Source organism: Convolutriloba macropyga, chromosome 5 (genome assembly GCF_964194025.1).
Source record: "Convolutriloba macropyga chromosome 5, txConMacr16.3, whole genome shotgun sequence".
NCBI classification, from domain to species: domain Eukaryota; kingdom Metazoa; phylum Xenacoelomorpha; order Acoela; family Convolutidae; genus Convolutriloba; species Convolutriloba macropyga.
The window spans coordinates 42,747,569-42,770,005 of NC_134472.1; the positions used below are offsets into that span (position 1 = coordinate 42,747,569).

Here is a 22,437-nt window from a genome sequence, read left to right on the forward strand (position 1 = left end):
GATCTAGTTGATCCAATGGTTTTAATGCTAACCATTTGTTATTGGACAGAAATACATCTTGTTTCGAGAGGAGACCGATTTGATAATTACCGTCAACGATCTTCGTTGTGGACTCTTGCGCAAGTTTTCAATTTTGTTCCAATCCTGAACTATTTTGAAAAGGGAGTCGTCCATATTAGGTCAGTTTTGCACCTGAGTACACTTTACAGGTGTAGACTCGTTCTAAAGCAAATTCATTTTACCAGCTCACGTCCAGCCTTATGGAGTTTCAACGCCCCATAGTTCATTTCTTGGACATTTTTTAATTTGTTTTTGGTGAATCAAGTCTAAGTTGTCAATGCCTATATTAATTGAGACAATGTTCCTTTGACGTTGAGGAAAATTTGTGACTGAGATGATCATGATTTTTGCAGAAAGCGTTCTAAATCTATTGGCTTTATGTCAAAACAAATCTTAGAGCAATCAGTTTTCTTAGTCGTGTGGTAACCACTTATAGGCATCTTGCCTGTTTTTTCGTGCTTCAGACCGGTTACTTTTGCTGTTGATTTCAGACGGAGACTTTGAAAGCTTCCGTTATCCAGATTCGGGAAAGTTTTTGCAGAATATTGTCCATTTACCAGTTGAACTGCAACAAAAGCTACCTGACAGTCCTACAAATTGCAGTGGTTTAACGGTTGAGTTAATTTGTTCATAAAACTCGTGCAGGAGTGTGTTGTTTTTTCCCACAGCCTTTTGAGTGGCAGTCATTTTTTGAACTGCATTGATCTACATGATGCTGCCCAAAACAATTGATACAAAGTTTTTGCTTCAATGCATTATTTTTCGTTTCAGCGAACTCAGTGCTTGGAAATGTACACATATGTAGAGGTATTGGCAGTTGTCAATGTTTTTGGACAACTAACGCTTTCTTTTGTTTTAGATCGAAGGCGAACTTCGTTCTTGTTTCTCAGGAATCGATGCTTTGGATTCGCATTATCATTATTTCTAAAAGAGTATGACGACAATTTCCAAGACATTTTATGAACGACAACATATTGACTAGGTGGAAAGTTGAAGTTAGTGGGTAAATCTTGGCAAGCTTTCGCATAGTTCAGGAGCCACTCAGCAAGCGCGGTTAAGGATGGCTGTGTGATTGTTTTTTCCAGGATTTAGTTGTGCCATTCGAGTCTCTCTGGATTTGGAAATTTAGCTAAAGCTATGTTCATATTGAGAGTGGAGTGAAAATCATGAATAGAACCGAGTTGTTGAAAGATGTTGACAAGCGTTAGAAGAAACGAGGAGTACTGTGTATAACTTTGATTTAAGAAGTTTGGGTTTCGGAAATTCGACAATCTATCAAAAAAAGCATTTACAAATGTTGTTAAAACAATATTTTGGGGGGGGGGGGGGTTATCTTTCGGATGTTATTATAATTTGTTGTTTAATGTTTTAGGTTATATTTATTTGATTGCGACTGTTTTGGATGATTGTGTCTTGTGTTATGCAGCTCTCGTCGAAAGTCGCTTCCGTTCGTTTTCGACAAAAAGTCATGTCAGTGACTACTGGTAATCTACAGGTTTTTATGTTGAAGCAAGTTTGTTCATTACTTGGATTTTGACTTCTTTTCAAACCTTAACCCCTATTTTCAATTTTAACTATTGTTTTCGAACAGTGGACTTAGCTTGGTTTGGAACGTAATAACGTATTGGAATGTAATGTAGTAATTGGAAATTGTTGGTAATTTTCGAGTTGGAAAGGTCTTTCTGGGCTGAAGAGTTCTCAAAGTTACATTTTCACCTTTCTCCACATACATCCACCTCACCTACTCACACCACCAAACTAAAAATTGTGAAGGCTTTGTTAAGCAATCTAGTTTAATTATCGTAGATGTTTGTTGTCTTTGTAGAATACCGGCTCCTGCTTGATATCTCTGATTTAGAGATTAAATTGCACGACTTGAGGCGTATTCGGTATTCTACCGGCCAATCCTGAACTATTTTGAAAAGGGAGTCGTCCATATTAGGTCAGTTTGAACCTGAGTACACTTTACAGGTGTAGACTCGTTCTAAAGCAAATTCATTTTGCCAGCTCACGTCCAGCCTTATGGAGTTTCAACGCCCCATAGTTCATTTCTTGGACATTTTTTAATTTGTTTTTAGTGAATCAAGTCTAAGTTGTCAATGCCTATATTAATTGAGACAATGTTCCTTTGACGTTGAGGAAAATTTATGACTGAGATGATCATGATTTTTGCAGAAAGCGTTCTAAATCTATTGGCTTTATGTCAAAACAAATCTTAGAGCAATCAGTTTTCTTAGTCGTGTGGTAACCACTTATAGGCATCTTGCCTGTTTTTTCGTGCTTCAGACCGGTTACTTTTGCTGTTGATTTCAGACGGAGACTTTGAAAGCTTCCGTTATCCAGATTTGGGAAAGTTTTTGCAGAATACTGTCCATTTACCAGTTGAACTGCAACAAAAGCTACCTGACAGTCCTACAAATTGCAGTGGTTTAAAGGTTGAGTTAATTTTGTTCATAAAACTCGTGCAGGAGTGTGTTGTTTTTTCCCACAGCCTTTTGAGCGGCAGACATTTTTTTGAACTGCATTGATCTACATGATGCTGCTCAAAACAATTGAAACAAAGTTTTTGCTTCAATGCTTTATTTTTCGTTTCAGCGAACTCAGTGCTTGGAAATGTACACATATGTAGAGGTATTGGCAGTTGTCATTGTTTTTGGACAACTAACGCTTTCTTTTGTTTCAGATCGAAGGCGAACTTCGTTCTTGTTTCTCAGGAATCGGTGCTTTGGATTCGCATTATCATTATTTCTAAAAGAGTATGACGACAATTTCCAAGACATTTTATGAACGACAACATATTGACTAGGTGGAAAGTTGAAGTTAGTGGGTAAATCTTGGCAAGCTTTCGCATAGTTCAGGACCCACTCAGCAAGCGCGGTTAAGGATGGCTGTGTGATTGTTTTTTCCAGGATTTAGTTGTGCCATTCGAGTCTCTCTGGATTTGGGAATTTAGCTAAAGCTATGTTCATATTGAGAGTGGAGTGAAAATCATGAATAGAACCGAGTTGTTGAAAGATGTTGACAAGCTTTAGAAGAAACGAGGAGTACTGTGTATAACTTTGATTTAAGAAGTTTGGGTTTCGGAAATTCGACAATCTATCAAGAAAAGCATTTACAAATGTTGTTAAAACAATATTTTTTGGGGGGTTATCTTTCGGATGTGTTATTATAATTTGTTGTTTAATGTTTTAGGTTATATTTATTTGATTGCGACTGTTTTGGATGATTGTGTCTTGTGTTATGCAGCTCTCGTCGAAAGTCGCTTCCGTTCGTTTTCGACAAAAAGTCATGTCAGTGACTACTGGTAATCTACAGGTTTTTATGTTGAAGCAAGTTTGTTCATTACTTGGATTTTGACTTCTTTTCAAACCTTAACCCCTATTTTCAATTTTAACTATTGTTTTCGAACAGTGGACTTAGCTTGGTTTGGAACGTAATAACGTATTGGAATGTAATGTAGTAATTGGAAATTGTTGGTAATTTTCGAGTTGGAAAGGTCTTTCTGGGCTGAAGAGTTCTCAAAGTTACATTTTCACCTTTCTCCACATACATCCACCTCACCTACTCACACCACCAAACTAAAAATTGTGAAGGCTTTGTTAAGCAATCTAGTTTAATTATCGTAGATGTTTGTTGTCTTTGTAGAATACCGGCTCCTGCTTGATATCTCTGATTTAGAGATTAAATTGCACGACTTGAGGCGTATTCGGTATTCTACCGGCCAATCCTGAACTATTTTGAAAAGGGAGTCGTCCATATTAGGTCAGTTTGAACCTGAGTACACTTTACAGGTGTAGACTCGTTCTAAAGCAAATTCATTTTGCCAGCTCACGTCCAGCCTTATGGAGTTTCAACGCCCCATAGTTCATTTCTTGGACATTTTTTAATTTGTTTTTAGTGAATCAAGTCTAAGTTGTCAATGCCTATATTAATTGAGACAATGTTCCTTTGACGTTGAGGAAAATTTATGACTGAGATGATCATGATTTTTGCAGAAAGCGTTCTAAATCTATTGGCTTTATGTCAAAACAAATCTTAGAGCAATCAGTTTTCTTAGTCGTGTGGTAACCACTTATAGGCATCTTGCCTGTTTTTTCGTGCTTCAGACCGGTTACTTTTGCTGTTGATTTCAGACGGAGACTTTGAAAGCTTCCGTTATCCAGATTTGGGAAAGTTTTTGCAGAATACTGTCCATTTACCAGTTGAACTGCAACAAAAGCTACCTGACAGTCCTACAAATTGCAGTGGTTTAAAGGTTGAGTTAATTTTGTTCATAAAACTCGTGCAGGAGTGTGTTGTTTTTTCCCACAGCCTTTTGAGCGGCAGACATTTTTTTGAACTGCATTGATCTACATGATGCTGCTCAAAACAATTGAAACAAAGTTTTTGCTTCAATGCTTTATTTTTCGTTTCAGCGAACTCAGTGCTTGGAAATGTACACATATGTAGAGGTATTGGCAGTTGTCATTGTTTTTGGACAACTAACGCTTTCTTTTGTTTCAGATCGAAGGCGAACTTCGTTCTTGTTTCTCAGGAATCGGTGCTTTGGATTCGCATTATCATTATTTCTAAAAGAGTATGACGACAATTTCCAAGACATTTTATGAACGACAACATATTGACTAGGTGGAAAGTTGAAGTTAGTGGGTAAATCTTGGCAAGCTTTCGCATAGTTCAGGACCCACTCAGCAAGCGCGGTTAAGGATGGCTGTGTGATTGTTTTTTCCAGGATTTAGTTGTGCCATTCGAGTCTCTCTGGATTTGGGAATTTAGCTAAAGCTATGTTCATATTGAGAGTGGAGTGAAAATCATGAATAGAACCGAGTTGTTGAAAGATGTTGACAAGCTTTAGAAGAAACGAGGAGTACTGTGTATAACTTTGATTTAAGAAGTTTGGGTTTCGGAAATTCGACAATCTATCAAGAAAAGCATTTACAAATGTTGTTAAAACAATATTTTTTGGGGGGTTATCTTTCGGATGTGTTATTATAATTTGTTGTTTAATGTTTTAGGTTATATTTATTTGATTGCGACTGTTTTGGATGATTGTGTCTTGTGTTATGCAGCTCTCGTCGAAAGTCGCTTCCGTTCGTTTTCGACAAAAAGTCATGTCAGTGACTACTGGTAATCTACAGGTTTTTATGTTGAAGCAAGTTTGTTCATTACTTGGATTTTGACTTCTTTTCAAACCTTAACCCCTATTTTCAATTTTAACTATTGTTTTCGAACAGTGGACTTAGCTTGGTTTGGAACGTAATAACGTATTGGAATGTAATGTAGTAATTGGAAATTGTTGGTAATTTTCGAGTTGGAAAGGTCTTTCTGGGCTGAAGAGTTCTCAAAGTTACATTTTCACCTTTCTCCACATACATCCACCTCACCTACTCACACCACCAAACTAAAAATTGTGAAGGCTTTGTTAAGCAATCTAGTTTAATTATCGTAGATGTTTGTTGTCTTTGTAGAATACCGGCTCCTGCTTGATATCTCTGATTTAGAGATTAAATTGCACGACTTGAGGCGTATTCGATATTCTACCGGCTTTTTTGTGAACAATTTTTGCTTGCCAGTTTTGACCTTTCTAGTTACTTTTATGCCTTTGACTTCTTTGTTTTGCTTGATATAAATTTCACTCTCATTCACAAGACAGCTGACAGAAGAATTGAACTTGGTCCCTGTTTCTCAGGAATTGATGCATTCGCATTATCATTATTTCTAGTAGAGTATGAAGATAAGTGCCAAGGCATATTATGAACACCAATATGTTGACTAGGTGGGAGGTTGGAGTTTGTGGGTAAATCCCGGCAAGACTGCATAGTTTAGGAGCCACTCGGGAGCAAGTGCGGTAGTTTAGGAGCAAGTGAGGTTAAGGATGGCTGTGTGATTGTTTTTTCCAGGAAGTAGCGATGCCATTCGAGTCTGTCTGGATTTGGTAATTTTGCGAAAGCTATGTTCATATTGAGGGTGGAGTGAAGATCATGAATAAAACCGAGTTGTGGAAAGGGATCGACTAGCGTTAGAAGGAACTCGGGGTACTGTGTTTAACTTCCGGATTTGATCTGTTTTGGTTTCTGAAATTTGAAAGAACTTTGACAAAGGTTGTTAAAAACATTATTTTCCGTGGGGTATCTCTAAAATGTTTTTATTGAAAATTGTTGTTTGATTTTTTATTTAGATTGTGTTTGGTTGCGACTGTTTTCAATTATTGTGCTTTGTGTTATGCCACTCTTTTCGAATGTCACTTCGGTTCGTTTTTGACAAAAAGAAGTCATGTTAGTGACAATTGGTAATCTACAGGTTTTTTCAAGCTGAAGCATTTTGGTTCATGACTTGGTGTTTGACTTCTCGTTGAACATTTACCTCTTTTTTGAAAGTTAACTATTGTTTTCGAACAATGGGCTTACCTTGGTTTGGAACGTAATATCGTATTGGAATGTAATGTAGTAATTGGGATTTGTTGGTAATATTCAAGGTGAAAAGGTAGTTCTGGAGATGAAGAGTTCTTAAAATGACATTTACCACTTTCTCCACATACATCCTCCACACCTACTCACACCACCAGCTATAAATTGTGATGGCTTTTTAAACACTCGTTTTATTATCGTAGATGTTTATTGTCTAGGGAGAATACCGGCTCTCTTGATATTTCTGATTTAGAGAATAAATTGCAGCACACTTTGAGGCGTATCCGGTATTCTACCGGCTTTTTGCACAATTTTTGCTGGCCCGTTTTGACTTCTTCTAGTGACTTTTATTTATGCCCTTGACTTTTTTTGACTGGTCTAAATTTCGGTCCCTTTCACAAGTGTCAGCAGCAAAACTGAAGTGGCGATAGTTCACTACTGAAATTCAATTGAAGATTGCGCAGAAATTTCTTCAAGGAAACATTTGCGGAAATGGGAAAATATTCTTTTGATAATGTTCCTCTCAGTATACAAAAGTTAGAGCCCTGTTCTGAAAATTTTGGTTTTGGCAGTTTATGACGTTGAAACAAATGTACGAAGCCATTGATAAATTAGACTCCAGTAATTTATTGAGTGCAGTATTTGTCTATGCGTTTGCTCTAAAGATCGGAAAACACGCAATTAGCAATAGGTACGCGTCTGCAATTAATTTTAATTCTGTATTCGAAGCAATATCACTCCAAGTATAAAACATGCTTATGTCACACGAATTCATAAAGGAGGGCCAACAACACAAAGGAGCAACTATCGACCAATATTGGTCACACCAACTTTTTCTAAACTTTGAGATACTTCTGCTCACGCAAATAATGGACTACATCAATCAAAACAATCTTCAGTAAAGAGCAGTTTGAATTCCAAAACAAAAAAATTGTCAACAGACGCAGGGATCAATTAGAACTGAAAGTTTCTCCTAACGTGAATGTAATAAAATTTGGCAAGGAAACATATACCTTTGGAAATTGTTCTGCACTTTCTCAAGTCCTTAGTCCTCTCATATTTCTTTCAGTGGATTTTTTTAACTTACATTGTCTGCAAAGATACAGCTTATAAATCGACAGACTAATTTGGGGCATGAAAGGGTTGCATACGTTATAAGCATGATTATTGTCGTGATATTCTTGACTCAGTGTGGGGTACATCAGAAAACTTTAAAAAATGTCCAATCTGCCTTCAGTTACAACAGTACAAACGGACAAAACAGCTGATGACAAGATCGCAAAATCATACTAAGCAGAATAAAAGATCTTTGATTTTGAAGAGCATCCAAAAAATAGAATAAGTTACTTCACAATGTAAGAGTGAAGGGGAAAATGTACTTTTGAAACGAACATATCAGAGTTCTTGCAATGTCAGCGTGAAAATATACCAATAGACAGGCAATTGGGATCATTCGGTTCCCAATTTTTATATATAGGAGCGAACAGCTTAATGGGTAATATCAATCAATAACCACAAGTTCATTAGTAGATTCATGTATAATTTTGATTGTTTCAATATATTATACTGAATATTCTGAAGGCATGTAAACTTTAACCTTTCGGTTATACTATTAATTTACATATTTGGAAAAAATTGGAGTATTTTTGACTTTAAATTTTATTAGTAGTTGTAGTGGACGTTATTTGAAGCCCTCTTAATGATTTTAGTTATTATCTCCCCCCTCCCCGCAACTGAAGCTGGCTGAAATAAATTCGAGCTCCCACTAGTCGTTCGATAGCAATTCTTTCGACGTTAGTCGGTTAGGTTTCATCATAACGAATATTTGCAGGTCGAAGCTCTATTGTAGTTGACGTTCTACACAATGTCTTCAACATGCACTCATGCGTCTGCTATGTTATTGTTTCTTCTAAGTTGACTAATTGGCAGCACTAATTTCGTTTTTCGATATCAAACAAAAATTAATTGCTGGTTAAACTTCCATTTGTTGGATAAACAGCCTGAGTTACTAATTCTGTAGCAGCGTTAATTGACATTCAAGGTAATTGAGAGTGTTAAAAATAGTGCGCATTGTAAAATATCAAAGTATTCAAGTTTGACAAGGACATCAAACAAAGTGATATGATTTTAAAACATTTTAAAACGCATTGTCTAGTGGTTTTGTTTGTTATCATGAAAGTTGAGGTGTTGGATATGAAGTGTTGAGTTTCAGTTGAGCAAGTACGAGAATAACCAAGATGTAACTGAAGAGAACAACGCAGATGCTACTGCATAGCAGGCACAGCCAGAACTAAAGGGGTCAAAAGAAGCAAAGCTATAGAAGCAAAAACTTAATGCCGCAATCCATGCTGTACCTTTGATATTGACATTTGTGTCCTCCCTCATCAGAGTAAATATTGCTGCGTACACGACCATGTTCTTTTATTTGCTACAACAGGTTTTTATACATAATATCAAGGTCAAAAAGCGATATCAAAAGAAACGGGATAAAGCCAGGGCACTAAAAATCAATTTCTCAAGACTTGGTGACTTAATTTTGATAGTGCATTAAGTTATCAAAGTTATTCAAAGTATATATATACGACGTACTCGTTCCCCCCAACTGTAGTTTGCAAATCTGCAGCCCATGTGTACATATCTCTCTTGTATATTTGACATGTCCCCATTAATGTCTTAATCAATTCAACTGTTGCACATAACAATTGTTTTAATAGACACAAACGATAGCTGAGGCTATTATTGGCCTTCTCTTGGTTTTTTACAATTCAAAGAATGTGAATTGTATTAAGGCTCTGCCTTTTTTTACGACTGGAAAGTACTTTACCGTAAGTACTTTTTTTCAGGCGGCGTTCTGACCTAAGTGAAAGTGAGTAAAATTGCCGTGCCACGTTCTAAATTTAAAACGAAAGTTTGACTTAGTTTGTTTTTAATTTATGTTTTTGTTTCATGTGAGCCAATTTTCCTTTTAATTTCGGAAATTTGTTGAATGAGTCGTTCAAATTCCCAACAAAAAAACTTTCAGGTATAGAACAGCCTTTATTGGACTTGGCCATTATCCAAGACGTTCGTTCTGATCGGTGCTGCAATAAAGTGTTCTTGTTTGAACTGACATACGGTTGTGAAACCACTTGCAAGTTCTGAGAAATGATCGCGGAAGGAGAAGTAATTTCTATAAAATGGGCAATGTTCTTAGAAAAAGAGGAAGCTTTTGACATTTCAATTCAAATTGTATGTGAAGTTATCATGATTTGTGTGCAAGTGAGTGTCGACAAAAGATAGTTCTGCGTGCTGATATAAACATACAGACTAGCACATGGCCCAGAGTAATGGAACTGGTTTATAACTAAGAAAACTGCCTGCTTAGAGTTTAAGCTAACTATGTGTGGTTTGTTGTTGTTATCGCTGGATAAACTAGTTCCAGAGTTGAAAAGATTGGTAACATTCAGTTTAAGGTTGTTTTGATTCCCGGCCAAAATGAAATCATTGACCACTTGGACGTTTTCGTTTTTGAAGTCAACAACGCTTATCATCGCTTTCTGGCCAACAATGCTCTCTGAATTCTGATCATTTTGCCACTTTATTTCTAAGCTGGCATTTTCAAGAACACAGTCTACTAGGAGAGGTTTGTCAGGAACGTTTCCCGCGGTGCTTTCTTGAAAAACTTGACTTTGAGTTTGGAAAAATGTGAAAGCCGAGAAGGCGGCTGTGCAGACGAGCAAAAGAACAATGAGAGCGAGAAGAATAATAATTCGACAATCGGTTCGTCTGGTTTGTCTACGTGCTGATTCATGGTGAGTGTTACTGGTGAGAGGGCTCTGGTTGTTCATGCTTCCACTGTGAGGACCGATGGGAGCGATCGTTTGTTTGAAAGGGGCAAAGTCATCTGTAGCAACTTCGCTCACCTTCAAGTCTGAAACTCAAACTCACTCTCAAAAGGAAGAGAAAAAAACGTAATTTTCTAACACAATTTAAGGATTTAGCCGAGTGGACACGTCACATAGGGTTTTCCTCCGGTATTTCATTCGAATTTAAATTCGAAGAGTTTTAGTTCGCGCCAAAGTCCTTTCATACGCAATATCTGTCGATCGCGATCTTTTCATACCTAATAAAGCTAGAGGATGTTCTTTTCATCAATCGATCTCCAGACTAGGGACGCTACACTGCCAAATCAGTTAAAATGAGGTGCATTTTTCGGTCCTTCCGTCTATCAAAGCAATTTCATTAAAATGGGTAACTAATTTTACTTTTGGGTCTACAAAAACTGACTGAGCTTACAATTAAAGTTTAGAACTACAACGCAATTCAGCCAGTTTTTTGTCTGATGTTATTGACGTCAAAATCAGTCTATAATCAGTCAGCAATCGTCGAGAGAACCTAAAAATATGAAGTCGAAGACCACCTTAATCGGTACATATCGTGGTTATATTTACTTAAAATTAGGTTAAACAAGGAGGCTCGGTAATGTGCGATCGGACATAAGGTTCCGACCCCGTTAATCCACCATTTTGACATAATTGTCGACCAAATGAGGAACAGATAGAAAATCCAAAAATTCAAGAATTTTTCAAAAAAATTGGTGTATGAACGAAAAGATAGCCTCCAAAGCAAATACCTCAGTGGAGTAAAAAATGACGGATTGATGAGATATGCCAGTATTAAGAAGGCGAGTCAAGACGAACAGCAAAATCAGACAACAACAACAAAGAATAATTACATCAAAACCTTTGTCGGCTTTAAAAAACAAAACTTAATAACAAAGACAAAATAGCGCCAGATAAAACTAAAACTAAGCCAAATAACTTGCAATTCACCAGAAAAGATATGGGACCAGTCCATAATAAGGCTTGGTAACACTTGGATAATAAAGAACAAAAACAGTAAAGTTGAAAAATTCGCTTTTTTTTAAAAACAGTTAATTTCAACGTAATGAAAACCATTAGAAACCAACTAAAATATCCCATAGGTTTACAATTGCCAGTGCTTCTATAGAAGGGAATTTTCGGTATTCAATTTTTTATGCGGTTACGAAAAGAACAACAAATAGACAACAAACAAAAAATCAAAACTTGCCAGAAAACGCTTTCGAAGCCATAAAGCCATACTTTGGCCCTCAAAATATGTTTGATTGCACCTTCTTCGAAAACCGATAATGTATCATGTGAACTCTTTTTAATGAAACTAGGTAACAAGTAGACAAAAAGAAAAAATGCGAAATTAGGTAACACTTGATTTTTTTTCGAAAAAAAATTATTTCCAAATACATGAAAGCCATGAATTACAAAATGAATTAATTAAATAGGTTCGTTTCTTCTTCCAAAATAAGCCTCTGAGACCTGCAATTATCCAGAATATGTCTTACATCTGCAGAAAGAACGTCAAATAAGACCAAAACTAAAATTAATTTTCTTTTCTGTGAAAAACCCGTGTCGAAGCCAGTAAAGTCATGACGAATTCTTTAAAAACATTAACGTTGTGACCCCAATCTCTTTTGACACCTTCCGTTGGTAACAATAATGCCATATTTGGCCTGTTATTAGAGAGACTAGGTAACAAAGAGACAATAAAAGGAGTAAAATTGCGAAGTTAAATTGTTTTTTTATTTTTGATAACAATTGTTTTCAAAGTCATGATAGTCTTCAGCTATCTACTTTTATCAGAATATCTGCTCATCTATTCTTCCATGAAAAACCATTGGAACCGGGTCATTTAACAGAAAATTTCATACGACTATAAAGACAGAGTAAAACGACAGTTAAAGACAAAACTAAAAATTACAATTAAATTCTTCGAGAAAGTAGTGTCGAAGCCGTTAAAACCATAATCTAAATCTTTAAGGACTTTATTATTATCAATTGTGCCTTATTTTGAACGCCGATAATGTGATATATGAATTGTCAATAACGTGATAATTTGACAAAACTAGAAAACATGAAAAATGGGCAAATACCTTAAAATTAAAAAGAATGTGAAATCTAGTTGTATCAAAGCCAAAAAACCATAATTTAATGCGTAAAACCGTAATACAGATTGAAATTGAATTGAGTTAAGAGAAGAAGCATTCTTTTATTGCTGACACTAAGGAACAAGTTGACCAAAATAAGAGAAAAATTGGTTGCAAAGTTAAATAAGCCATTTTTTATTTAAAAATCAAATATTTTTTACAAATCAAAACGACCATAAGCTTTCAAGTAATAAACTATGTAAATTAATTTGGAGCCAATTAGGAAGCCATTTGGACCTATCACTATTGAGCTTTGATTTGAAATGTTCTGTTGTTTAATTAATATTAAAAGGATCGAATTTTTTTAAATCAAAAGACCGACTGATTACAATCCGAAATATTTTTGGATTGTAACAGTCCAAGATTGGTCCAAAACTAGACCTGCTAATGCTGTTTGCCCATTAAGAACACTTAATTTTGCGAATGTCCTAGATATAGGTATTTTGTTAGCTTAAAGGTCAAAAATGATTGCTGCGTTTTTGATAATGAACGAGTAAAGTTAGCAGAAAACGGCAAAGTTTTAATTACAAAGCACCCTCGACGGAAGTTGAAGTAGAAATAGCTACCTTTTGAGTCTACAAAGAATGCGTTAGTGGTGTTTGGTTGTGCACTTCCTGGAAATTTAATCAAAGTGGACTAAAATAATTTATTTCGTTCTGTTTTTGATGAAAAAGTCTGAATTTTGAAATTTTTAGCCAGAATTTTCGACAAAAAATTAAATAAAAATCGCCGACAGTATTTTTTTTTCTTTAAAAGTAAAATTAACAACACTTTCTTTAACAAATTTGTAGCAAAATTGGCGAAATTTTAGTCAAAAATTCCGAAAAACGGGAATAAAATCACCGGAATCACTCTATTTTCTCAAAAGTTTAAACCTCGATAACTCCCTGTAAAAAACGAAAATAAAAAAAATCTTTTTAGTTCCATATTCTACGCTGAACAAGCTTTCTAATGATACCAGTCTCAACACTCTACGATGAAAAATACCCATTTGAGTATATAGGTATATAGTCCCCCCCCCCCCCCCCCCACTCAAGAGGGGTCGGAACAATAAGCTTTTTCGGAACTTTTAACGTATATTAGAACGTATTTTATTCTTATTTGGAACGATTTCTATATGTATTTGTTATTTAGAAATACTGGATTCTGATTGCTTAAAATTCGCCGCATACTCATTTACTCTGTAACAAGTCGCAAAAACCTGTGTAGTACCAATACTCTTCTTCGGGTAGTAAAGAAGACCTTAGGACTAATATAATTGCTACAAACTTCTTTTGAGACCATTTAAGAAGAATTTAAAGGAGACTAATTTGGATGTTTAACTAGATCTGTCCCAGGGTCTGCCTTGAGTCTGTTCGGTCTAGCCCAGGGTAACCAAAATCTGTTCGGTCTGGCCAAGGCCTGCTAATTGTCTGGCTTGGGTGTATTTGGTGTGGCTCGGCATTCGGCTATGGGTCTGTTCGGTCTGGCCCATAACTTATTTGCGATCTTTTCAGTCTGTTTGCCCTGTACGCGACCGAGGTGCGCCTGGCCTATGGCTGAAAGAACTATTACTGGATAACAATGGCAGCTGCAAGTGCATTTGATTAAGGCTAAGTTGTGTTGCAATTAACAGCTTAACAGGTTTGAAAAGCCATTTGCTTAAGTTCAGTGTGATTTATGTTGCTTGATGTCATTATTTGTGAAACCGCAATTTGAACGAAAGAGCAGAATTCACTCACTTGAACCAGATTCCGTTGAATAATTGGTCAGTTTTAAATAACTTCTCTTACAACAACTGCTATAGTTATACCCACAACTGAGGTTTCTTTCCTAAATTGGAATTAACATGTGATTTTGATGTGAACAATCCCGATGAAGATACCGACTACAATTGATTACCTGAAATTATAGGTGCTACTTTTCTTCAGTATTATATAAGCTCTCTGCTTTATGTATCAGCTGTCATGCACTGACTTCATCCTAGACATCATCCAAAGAGCCAATAGACGACAGGTACCTTTATTCTCATTCGTATATTCATGCAAATAGTTTGGATGTTTTTCCTGGTAACCCGACTATCAGTAAATTGGTCATGCTTTTTATTTAATTGCAAAATTCGTTCCCGTAAAGTGGGTTCCGAGTCAATTATATAGTTAAAATTTTAAAAAATAAGAACTTAAGTTGCTAATCACTGCAATTAACCGCAGATTACCACAAAAATCTCTCTGCGCTTCGGATGGTTAATGGAAACAAATGGTTAATGGAAATCTTCACAATCACCTTGTTTTGTACTGGTCAAATCCTTATATTTGTGAAAATTGTTATTTACCTTAAAAATTTAGTTAAAATATTAGACATTTTCAAGCGCAATTTGAGGTAATTATGTAAATTTTGAGGCGCGTATGTCTTTAACTGTAAATCAAAAAATGGTTTATCAGGCAAGTCCGGGCTTCTACTTGATCAATCAATCTGATTTTGGCGATAAATTCGAAAGCAGCTTAATTAAACTTGCAGGTGCTGTTATTTTAATCATTCATAAGAGGTCAGAAAATAGCACAAACCACAAAAAGCAGAAAAATTGTTGACTTGCCTTTGAAAGGAACTTTTGTGAGATAATTAAATAGTTGTAAATTATTTTAATACTGCCCTATGAAGATGCAGTGTTAAGCTTAGGTGATCTCAATTTTAATCACTACTGTACCCCCATATCTGCTCCACTGTCTCCCTTTTCATGAGAGAAAAGAACTTCAATTGTACATTTCAATAAACAACGGAGGAAGAAAGCTGCGAAAATAGATCAAAACGTGAAAAAAATAAACAGAAGAGTGCGGATTTTGCGCAACTTTCCACCTATAAAGCTGCTATATTCAGTTGCCATAATAAATAAGGCGTAGAATTTAAAATTCAGCTAAGGCCTTATCCTATAAATTCAAATTCCAACAAGTTTTGAAAATAATTCATAAACATTGTTTTTCTCTAAGTTAGCCTTCTAGGCGACTTTAATTCTCTTAAAGACCTTCTGCCCTAACTAACTTATAAAGAAAAACGGGCACAATACTATACTTAGAAAAAGTTAACTTACACCAGCTAACTTCTAGTACTAATGCCTACTGAGAAATTTACATCAAAAAACAAACCCAAATCTAACTACGAACTCTCTGTCCTACCAACAGAAAGGAGAGACTAGTATTTCTAGTACCAACTTCTAGTTCCAACAGAAAGGAGAGACTTCACTTACAAAATTAATTTGAAAAGAAACTCTGAAAATCTACAAAAATAAAGCGGTATATATACTCCGCAAGAGTAAATAATAGAGATATAATCAAATCCGATTTCTTTTTATAAAATAATCTTATGCGGTAAAAAGTCCCAAAAAATCACATTGTTGAATTAAGTTTATCCCCAATTTGGTAAGTAACCTCTAATTTGAGTTGAAAAATCTTGTTTCATTAAAGGTTCTAAATCCGTTCAGTTTAGACAAAGTCATAACTATCATTACTAATCAAAATCTATATTTGTCCAATAAACCGCTTATACAGTTTTAACTTACTTAGCCATTATTCTTTCATTATAATTTAATTCGAAATTTCTGAGTAATAACACAAGGTTAGTACTTCGCTATAATTTCTTAAGTTCTCTTAATTTTCTTAAGATATCTTAAGATAGAGATTCCATTTCTACACTACCCACACGGACTTTGCTATTCTCCTGAATAGTAATTAGTAAAAAAAACAAAGAATTACAATAACAAAGTGAAAACACATTATAATTATAAGTAGAAATGTTAAGAAGTTCTAGCGAGTCCTTGGTCTCATTATCATGGCTTGTTGCATAAAGAAGTTCAGTAAGTTTCCTCGTGTTTCTCATTAGTCGATTTCTGCAGATTTCTTTTATTTCGCACAACCTCGGCTGTAGTGTCCTTCCTGACCACATCGGTTGCAGATAACTCAAGCTCTTGACTGGGACTGCTGGTCACCGGTTATCACTTCCTGTCCCCTGATCGGATGCTCTATTGTCCACCGCATATTTGCTGCCCAGAAAGAAGCAAATCCAGAAGATGGAAATGAAATTCTGGGTTCAAGGGTACTTCCTCCATCTCTGTTTGCGTTTCCATTTATCTGGTCGCCCGCACACCCACTGTTGCTGTGGTACTCCACCGATCATCATCATTGTCGTCGTTTGTTGCGGGATGTTCAACCTCAAGTCTAATGCCCTGCCCGCAGTAACAGCAAGACTAACGTACGTCTGTCGCCTCAACACTTTGGTGATCTCCCCATCAAGCAGTCCTTCTGTAAAAATCCAGTTAGTCAATCTCTCAAGCTCTGCCTCTGGGGCCAAGGCGTTGTCACGTACACAAGTCTGATACGCTCTGTCTGCCCAGTTCATGAGTGTTTCCCTGATGCTACCTGATGTTGTGCATAGAGATTGACATGGTTTTGAGGAAGTTTGTCTGTAACATTTAAGGTGTTTAATAGCTTGCCCAACAGAAGACTTCGTCCAAGAGTACAAAGGAAAGAAAGTCTTGAATCTTCTTCTATAATTGAAAAAACAACTATTGATAGCTATTTTCATAACAAACTTGTCTCTGTATCAATTTTTCTGCGGTCCCTTTTTTTAAAAAAACTCAAATGAGAATTTTGTGAAATTTAATTTGAACAATCTCATCCCAAAAAAATCTCATCCCTCTGCGGTCGCCAATGTAGAATTTAAAATTCAGCTAAGGTGGTTCGGGGGCCTTATCCTACAAATTCCAACAAGTTCTGAAAATAATTCTTAAATATTGTTTTTCTCAAAGTTAGCCCTCTTAATGGTTTTCCTTAAAGTTAGCCCTCTAAGCGACTTTATTTCTCTTAAAGATTTTCTGCCCTAACTAATTTATAAAGAAAAACAAGCACAGTCCTATACTTAGAAAAGGTTAACTTACACCAGCTAACTTCTAGTATTTCTAGTACCAACTTCTAGTGCCAACAGAAAGGAGAGACTTCACTTACAAAATTAAATTGAAAAGAAGCTCTGAAAATCTACAAAAATAAAGCGGTATATATACTCCGCAAGAGTAATTTTTAGAGATATAATTAAGTCCGATTTCTTTTTATAAACTAATCTGATGTGAAAAACTCCCAAAAAATTACATGGTTGAATTAAGTTCATCCCCAATTTGGTAAGTAACCTCTAATTTGAGTTGAGAAATCTTAAGTTTCACTTTGAGTTCAGAAACCTTAAATTTTCACATTTTTGCGATAACTTTTTTGAACTGATGCTAAACTTTTGTCAAAATTTTTTAATGATTAAACCTGCAGTTCTACGTTTGCAAACTAAGTAGATACCTCTCCAATGCTGAAGTCCGCGACCCAGACCACTCTTATCAGCCAATAGGGCTTGAGAACGGATGATCGGCGGATGATCGAGCGCTAATATCTGTCAACCCTAATCCACTCACACATGGTTCATTAAGAAAAAAAATTGGAAGGAAAACTAACAGTCCGAATATCACTGAAATTGTTAAAAAATGGTCCAAAACCGAAACAAAAAAAGTCGATCTGTAAAAAGTCGATCTACAGAGGACAGATTGTTCCACTGAATGTCGACAAAATAGAGAAGAAATTTAAAGAGTTTAGTTTTAGACATTTGACTTTGAGGGAAGTGTATAAAGTTATCGACAATCTAGACAACAATAAAGCACCAGGGCCGGGATACATCAATGCTTGGGCTGTGAAATCGAACAAATATGCTCATGGAACACATCTTGAGATTATATTTAACGAGTGTATTCACGAAAAAGATTTCCGGTAATTCTAATAGATGCCCACATCGCACTAGTTCTCACAAAGCAGATGTTCCTGTTTTGAAAAAATATCGTCCAATTTCCGTAACAACAACTTTTGCAGAAATTTTTGAAAGACTTTTAATTAATCAGTTAGGGCTTGAGGACGGCTGATCCTTTGCTGATCGAACGCTGCTGTCTGTCAACCCTAATCCACTCACACATGGGTCATTAAGAAAAAAATTTTGAAAGAAAAATAAGAGTCCGAATATCACTGAAATTGATGAAAACGGTCAAAAACCGAAGAAAAAAGTGGATCCGTAAGGCTTTTAACAAAGTTTTCAGCGAAATGGGCATCTACAAAGGGCAGATTGCTCCACTGATCGTCGAAAAAGTAGAACTTAAATTTCAAGAGCTTAACTTTAGGCCTTTTATTTTGAGGAAAGTCTATAACGTTATCGACAATCTAGACAATAACAAAGCACCAGAAACGGGATACATAAATGCTTGGGCGTTGAAATCCCGAAAATATGCTATTGGAACACATCTTCAAATTATATTTAACGATTGTATTCACGAGAAAGATTTCCAACAATTCAAAAGGATGCCCACATCGCACCAGTTCTCAAAAAACGAGATGTTTTTCTTTTACCAAAATTATCGTCCAAATTCCGTAACACCAACTTTTGCAAAAGTTTGCGCTCTTGAACAGAAAACAATTCGGGTTCCAATCTAGAAAGTCGTCTACTGATGCTGTGCTTTACTTTATTGAAAACCCAATTGGAAATATGAAAGATAACAACGTTACAGGTGTTGTGTTCTTGAATCTTGCAAAAGCTTTCAATTCAATTTCACATTGGAATTTACTCAAGGAAGCTGAAAATTTCTTTCTCTCTCAATCAACAATTTTACTTCTTACGTTTTTTCTCACAAATCGAACACAATGCGTAAAATTGGGTATTGACTTATCAGATAAGAAACCTTTTAATTGCGTTCTACAACTACCTGTGTTAGGACCTTATATTTTCCTGTTATATGTCAACGATTTTCTCGGAGAACTGGAAAGAAAGTGAAAATGATATTGTTCAATTTGCGGATGAAACTAGTATTTTATGCAAATTTGAAAGTATAGAAAAAATATTCAATTAATATTGAAGGTGACGTAATAAAACCAGCTCATGCTTGTCGTTATCTTGGAATAAATTAGATTCAAACCTAACCTTTGAAAATCACCTGAACTCAGTTTTAGGAAAATGGCTAATGCAATTCTTTGTATCTTGTAAGAAATCAAATTCCTTTTAAAGTAAAAATTGATGTTTTCAAGTCAGTTGTAGTCTCTCATCTTTCTTTCAGTGGAATATTCAAACTCTTACAGCAAAAAACATAAACCTCATAAATAGGCAAATTAACTTGGGAATAAAAGTTTGTTATTTTCGACAATTTGACCACCCCATGATCTTCTCATTAAGGATCTTATCCTGCCAGCCGAATTGTTGCTCAATGTTGCTGAAATCTCAAAAGTTAGCTCAATGAAGCTACCAACAGATATAAGACAGTTGGAAACATCCGAAAATTTTAAAATGTTTACTAAACACGCTAGACAAAACGCTAGACAGAACAAGACATTAAATCAAATTATTAGAAAAAAGAGAACGAAGACAAAGTTGAGTAACAAATCTTTGATATGGAAAAGCGTTCAAAAATGGAACAAATTCCCCTCTTCAATAAGAACATTTAACAGTAAAACTTGCTTTAAAAATGTTTTAACCGAGTTTTTGCTCGATCAACACAAGAAAGTACCCGTTAGTAGACAAATAGAAGCCTTCAAATCCTATTTTTACCTATGAGAACGAACAGCTACAGTTTTAAGTTTATTTAAGATTATATTACTTACAATACTGATACTGTGATTAATTTATTTAACCTTTGAAAGCATGTAGATATCTAACCTTAGGGTTATAGTCTGAATAATTTACATGTTTCAACAAAAAAATGTTCTGGCCTGTCATGGACCAAGTAGATCTGATCATAGTGGTGGTGGGTAGCACAGCCTTATGGTTACAAATGTTCCTTATCAGCCCATACACTTTACAGCCGAATGTTATTCTGACTGTTGACTTAATTGCGTATTTTAGAACGTATCCAATGTTCCCCTTGAGGCAGGTGCAAATAAGACAGGAGACAAAGGAAGAGGAGGACGAACTTCTCCCTCGGAAAGTGAGGGTGTATTCGAGTACGCAGCCATGCTAATTGACCAGTACACAATTCTCTTCATTCTCCTAGTTGTATTTGCGTTTCTACTCACTCTCTTTGCGGCTGCCTTATTTGTCTGTGCCATCAAAAGCCAAAGGGTGCATTCCACCAGAAACGACAACTACGCAACAAGGCAGGTATGAGTTTCCCTTACTTCCTCTTTCAGTCAATCACAAAATGGCCGGATGGTAGCTGGAAGCAGGATTTCACCCGGGCCGAGGATTTTCCCCAAAAATAACGGGGAAAAGAGTGTGAAGAGTGTAAAAAAAATATTTTTACACCGTTAGTGCTACCCTTAATAAGGGTGGAAAAAGTGTAATTTAAAAGTGTAAAAAAAAGATTTAACGGTGGAATAACGGTGTAATTTCTTACGATTACACTCTTCTTAATTACACCTTTAACTTATTTTTACACCCTTATTTTACACCATTAAATCTTTTTTTTACACTCTTCCACTCTTCTTCTTATAATTACACTCTTGCATTACACTTTTTCCACCCTTATTAAGGGTAGCACTAACGGTGTAAAAATATTTTTTTTACACTCTTTACACTCTTTTCCCCGTTATTTTTCGGTAAAATCCTCGGATCGTAAACCGTCTCGAAAGCACGCGGTAGTCTAATCAGATGCACTAAATGAGTCAATAAATATATTTATAGCTACAGTAGTGTCGGAAATATCTCAATTTGATTTAAGAAAATCAACTCTTGAGATTTTTCCATTATGATTTGGGTGTGTTTCCCTCCTCCTTATCTCAACCGGGCTGCGGACCGGCTACGGCGGAGTTATGAACATTCAACTATAGGAGATTTTTGAGCAAAGCACTGGCCAAAAAAACCAGGCCTAAACTATCTCCAAAACAAAATAAAAGCAAACAATAAAATAGCTAAGAACAGTCGGAAACAATAACAAAAACATAATAAACTACAAAATATATTAAATAAAAAAATATAAACAAAGAAGTAACTTTTTAAGCAAGCAAGCTATACCAGAAATTCTTTTTTTTCCTAGATTCTATATACCATAGGGATATTCTATACCGAGTTTGGTTTGATTTGAACAACTTCTTGGCCCAATAAAAGATAACTATAGTTAAAATTCGCTAATCGCGAAATTCGCAAATTTCCGTATGAAATACTAACTTTTTTCCTAGGCAAGCTATACCAAAAATTCTTTTTGTTTTACACTCTAGATACACATGGGACACTCCATACCGGGTTTGGATTGAATTGGACAACTCCTTGACCCGGCGAAAAAGACCTATTTTTAAAATTCGTTATTTGCGAAATTCGCAAATTTCCGTATGAAAAACTTACTTTTTTCCTAGGCCAGCTATGCCGAAATTTCTTTTTGTTTTACAATCTAGTTACCCATGGGATACTCGATACCAAGTTTGGCTCGAGTTGGACAACTCCTGGACCCGACGTATTAAAAACTAACTTTTTTCCTAAGGAAGCTATAGCAAAAATTCGTTCTGTTTTACACTCTAGGTATACATTGGATACTCCATACCGAGTTTGGTTCACTTTGGACAACTCTAAGACCTAATCAAAAAGACCTATTTTTAAAATTACTTATTTGAAATAATCGCAATTTTTCGTTCAAAAACCTAACTTTTTTCCTAGGCAAGCTATACCGAAAATTCTTTTTGTTTTACCATCTAGATACCCATGGAATACTCCATACCGAGTTTGGTTCACTTTGGACAACTCTAAGACCTAATCAAAAAGACCTATTTTTCAAAATTATTTAAAATTAACTATTCGAATTAATCGCAAATTTCCGTATGAAAACCCAACTTTTTTTCTAGGCAAGCTATAACAAAAATTCTTTTTGTTTTACACTTTAGATACACATGGGATACTCCATACCGGGTTTGGATTGATTTGGACAACTCCTTGACCCGGCGAAAAAGACCTATTTTTAAATATCGTTATTTGCGAAATTCGCAAATTTCCGTACGAAAAACTAAC

The 22,437-nt window shown here is 35.6% G+C and overlaps 3 protein-coding genes across 3 annotated transcripts in view; 2 read left to right on the forward strand and 1 right to left on the reverse strand.

Moving 5' to 3' along the window:
* Positions 1 to 9,166, forward strand: part of LOC142339400 (c-Myc-binding protein-like) — a 264,109-nt gene extending 254,943 nt beyond the window's left edge. Inside the window, exon 5 of the mRNA XM_075389418.1 lies at positions 8,677 to 9,166. Within this exon, the coding sequence (XP_075245533.1) occupies positions 8,677 to 8,739 (63 nt within the window). The 3' untranslated portion in view covers positions 8,740 to 9,166. The remainder of the gene's footprint in view (positions 1 to 8,676) is intronic.
* Positions 9,167 to 9,665: 499 nt separating this feature from the next.
* Positions 9,666 to 22,437, reverse strand: part of LOC142339401 (uncharacterized) — a 51,247-nt gene continuing 38,475 nt past the window's right edge. The window contains exon 3 of the mRNA XM_075389419.1: positions 9,666 to 10,374. Coding sequence (XP_075245534.1) covers positions 9,686 to 10,374 — 689 coding nt within the window. The 3' untranslated portion in view covers positions 9,666 to 9,685. The remainder of the gene's footprint in view (positions 10,375 to 22,437) is intronic.
* LOC142339403 (uncharacterized) overlaps positions 14,131 to 22,437 on the forward strand; it is a 39,601-nt gene continuing 31,294 nt past the window's right edge. Inside the window, exons 1-2 of the mRNA XM_075389421.1 lie at positions 14,131 to 14,460; positions 20,347 to 20,601. Of these exons, the coding sequence (XP_075245536.1) occupies positions 14,398 to 14,460; positions 20,347 to 20,601 (318 nt within the window). The 5' untranslated portion in view covers positions 14,131 to 14,397. The remainder of the gene's footprint in view (positions 14,461 to 20,346; positions 20,602 to 22,437) is intronic.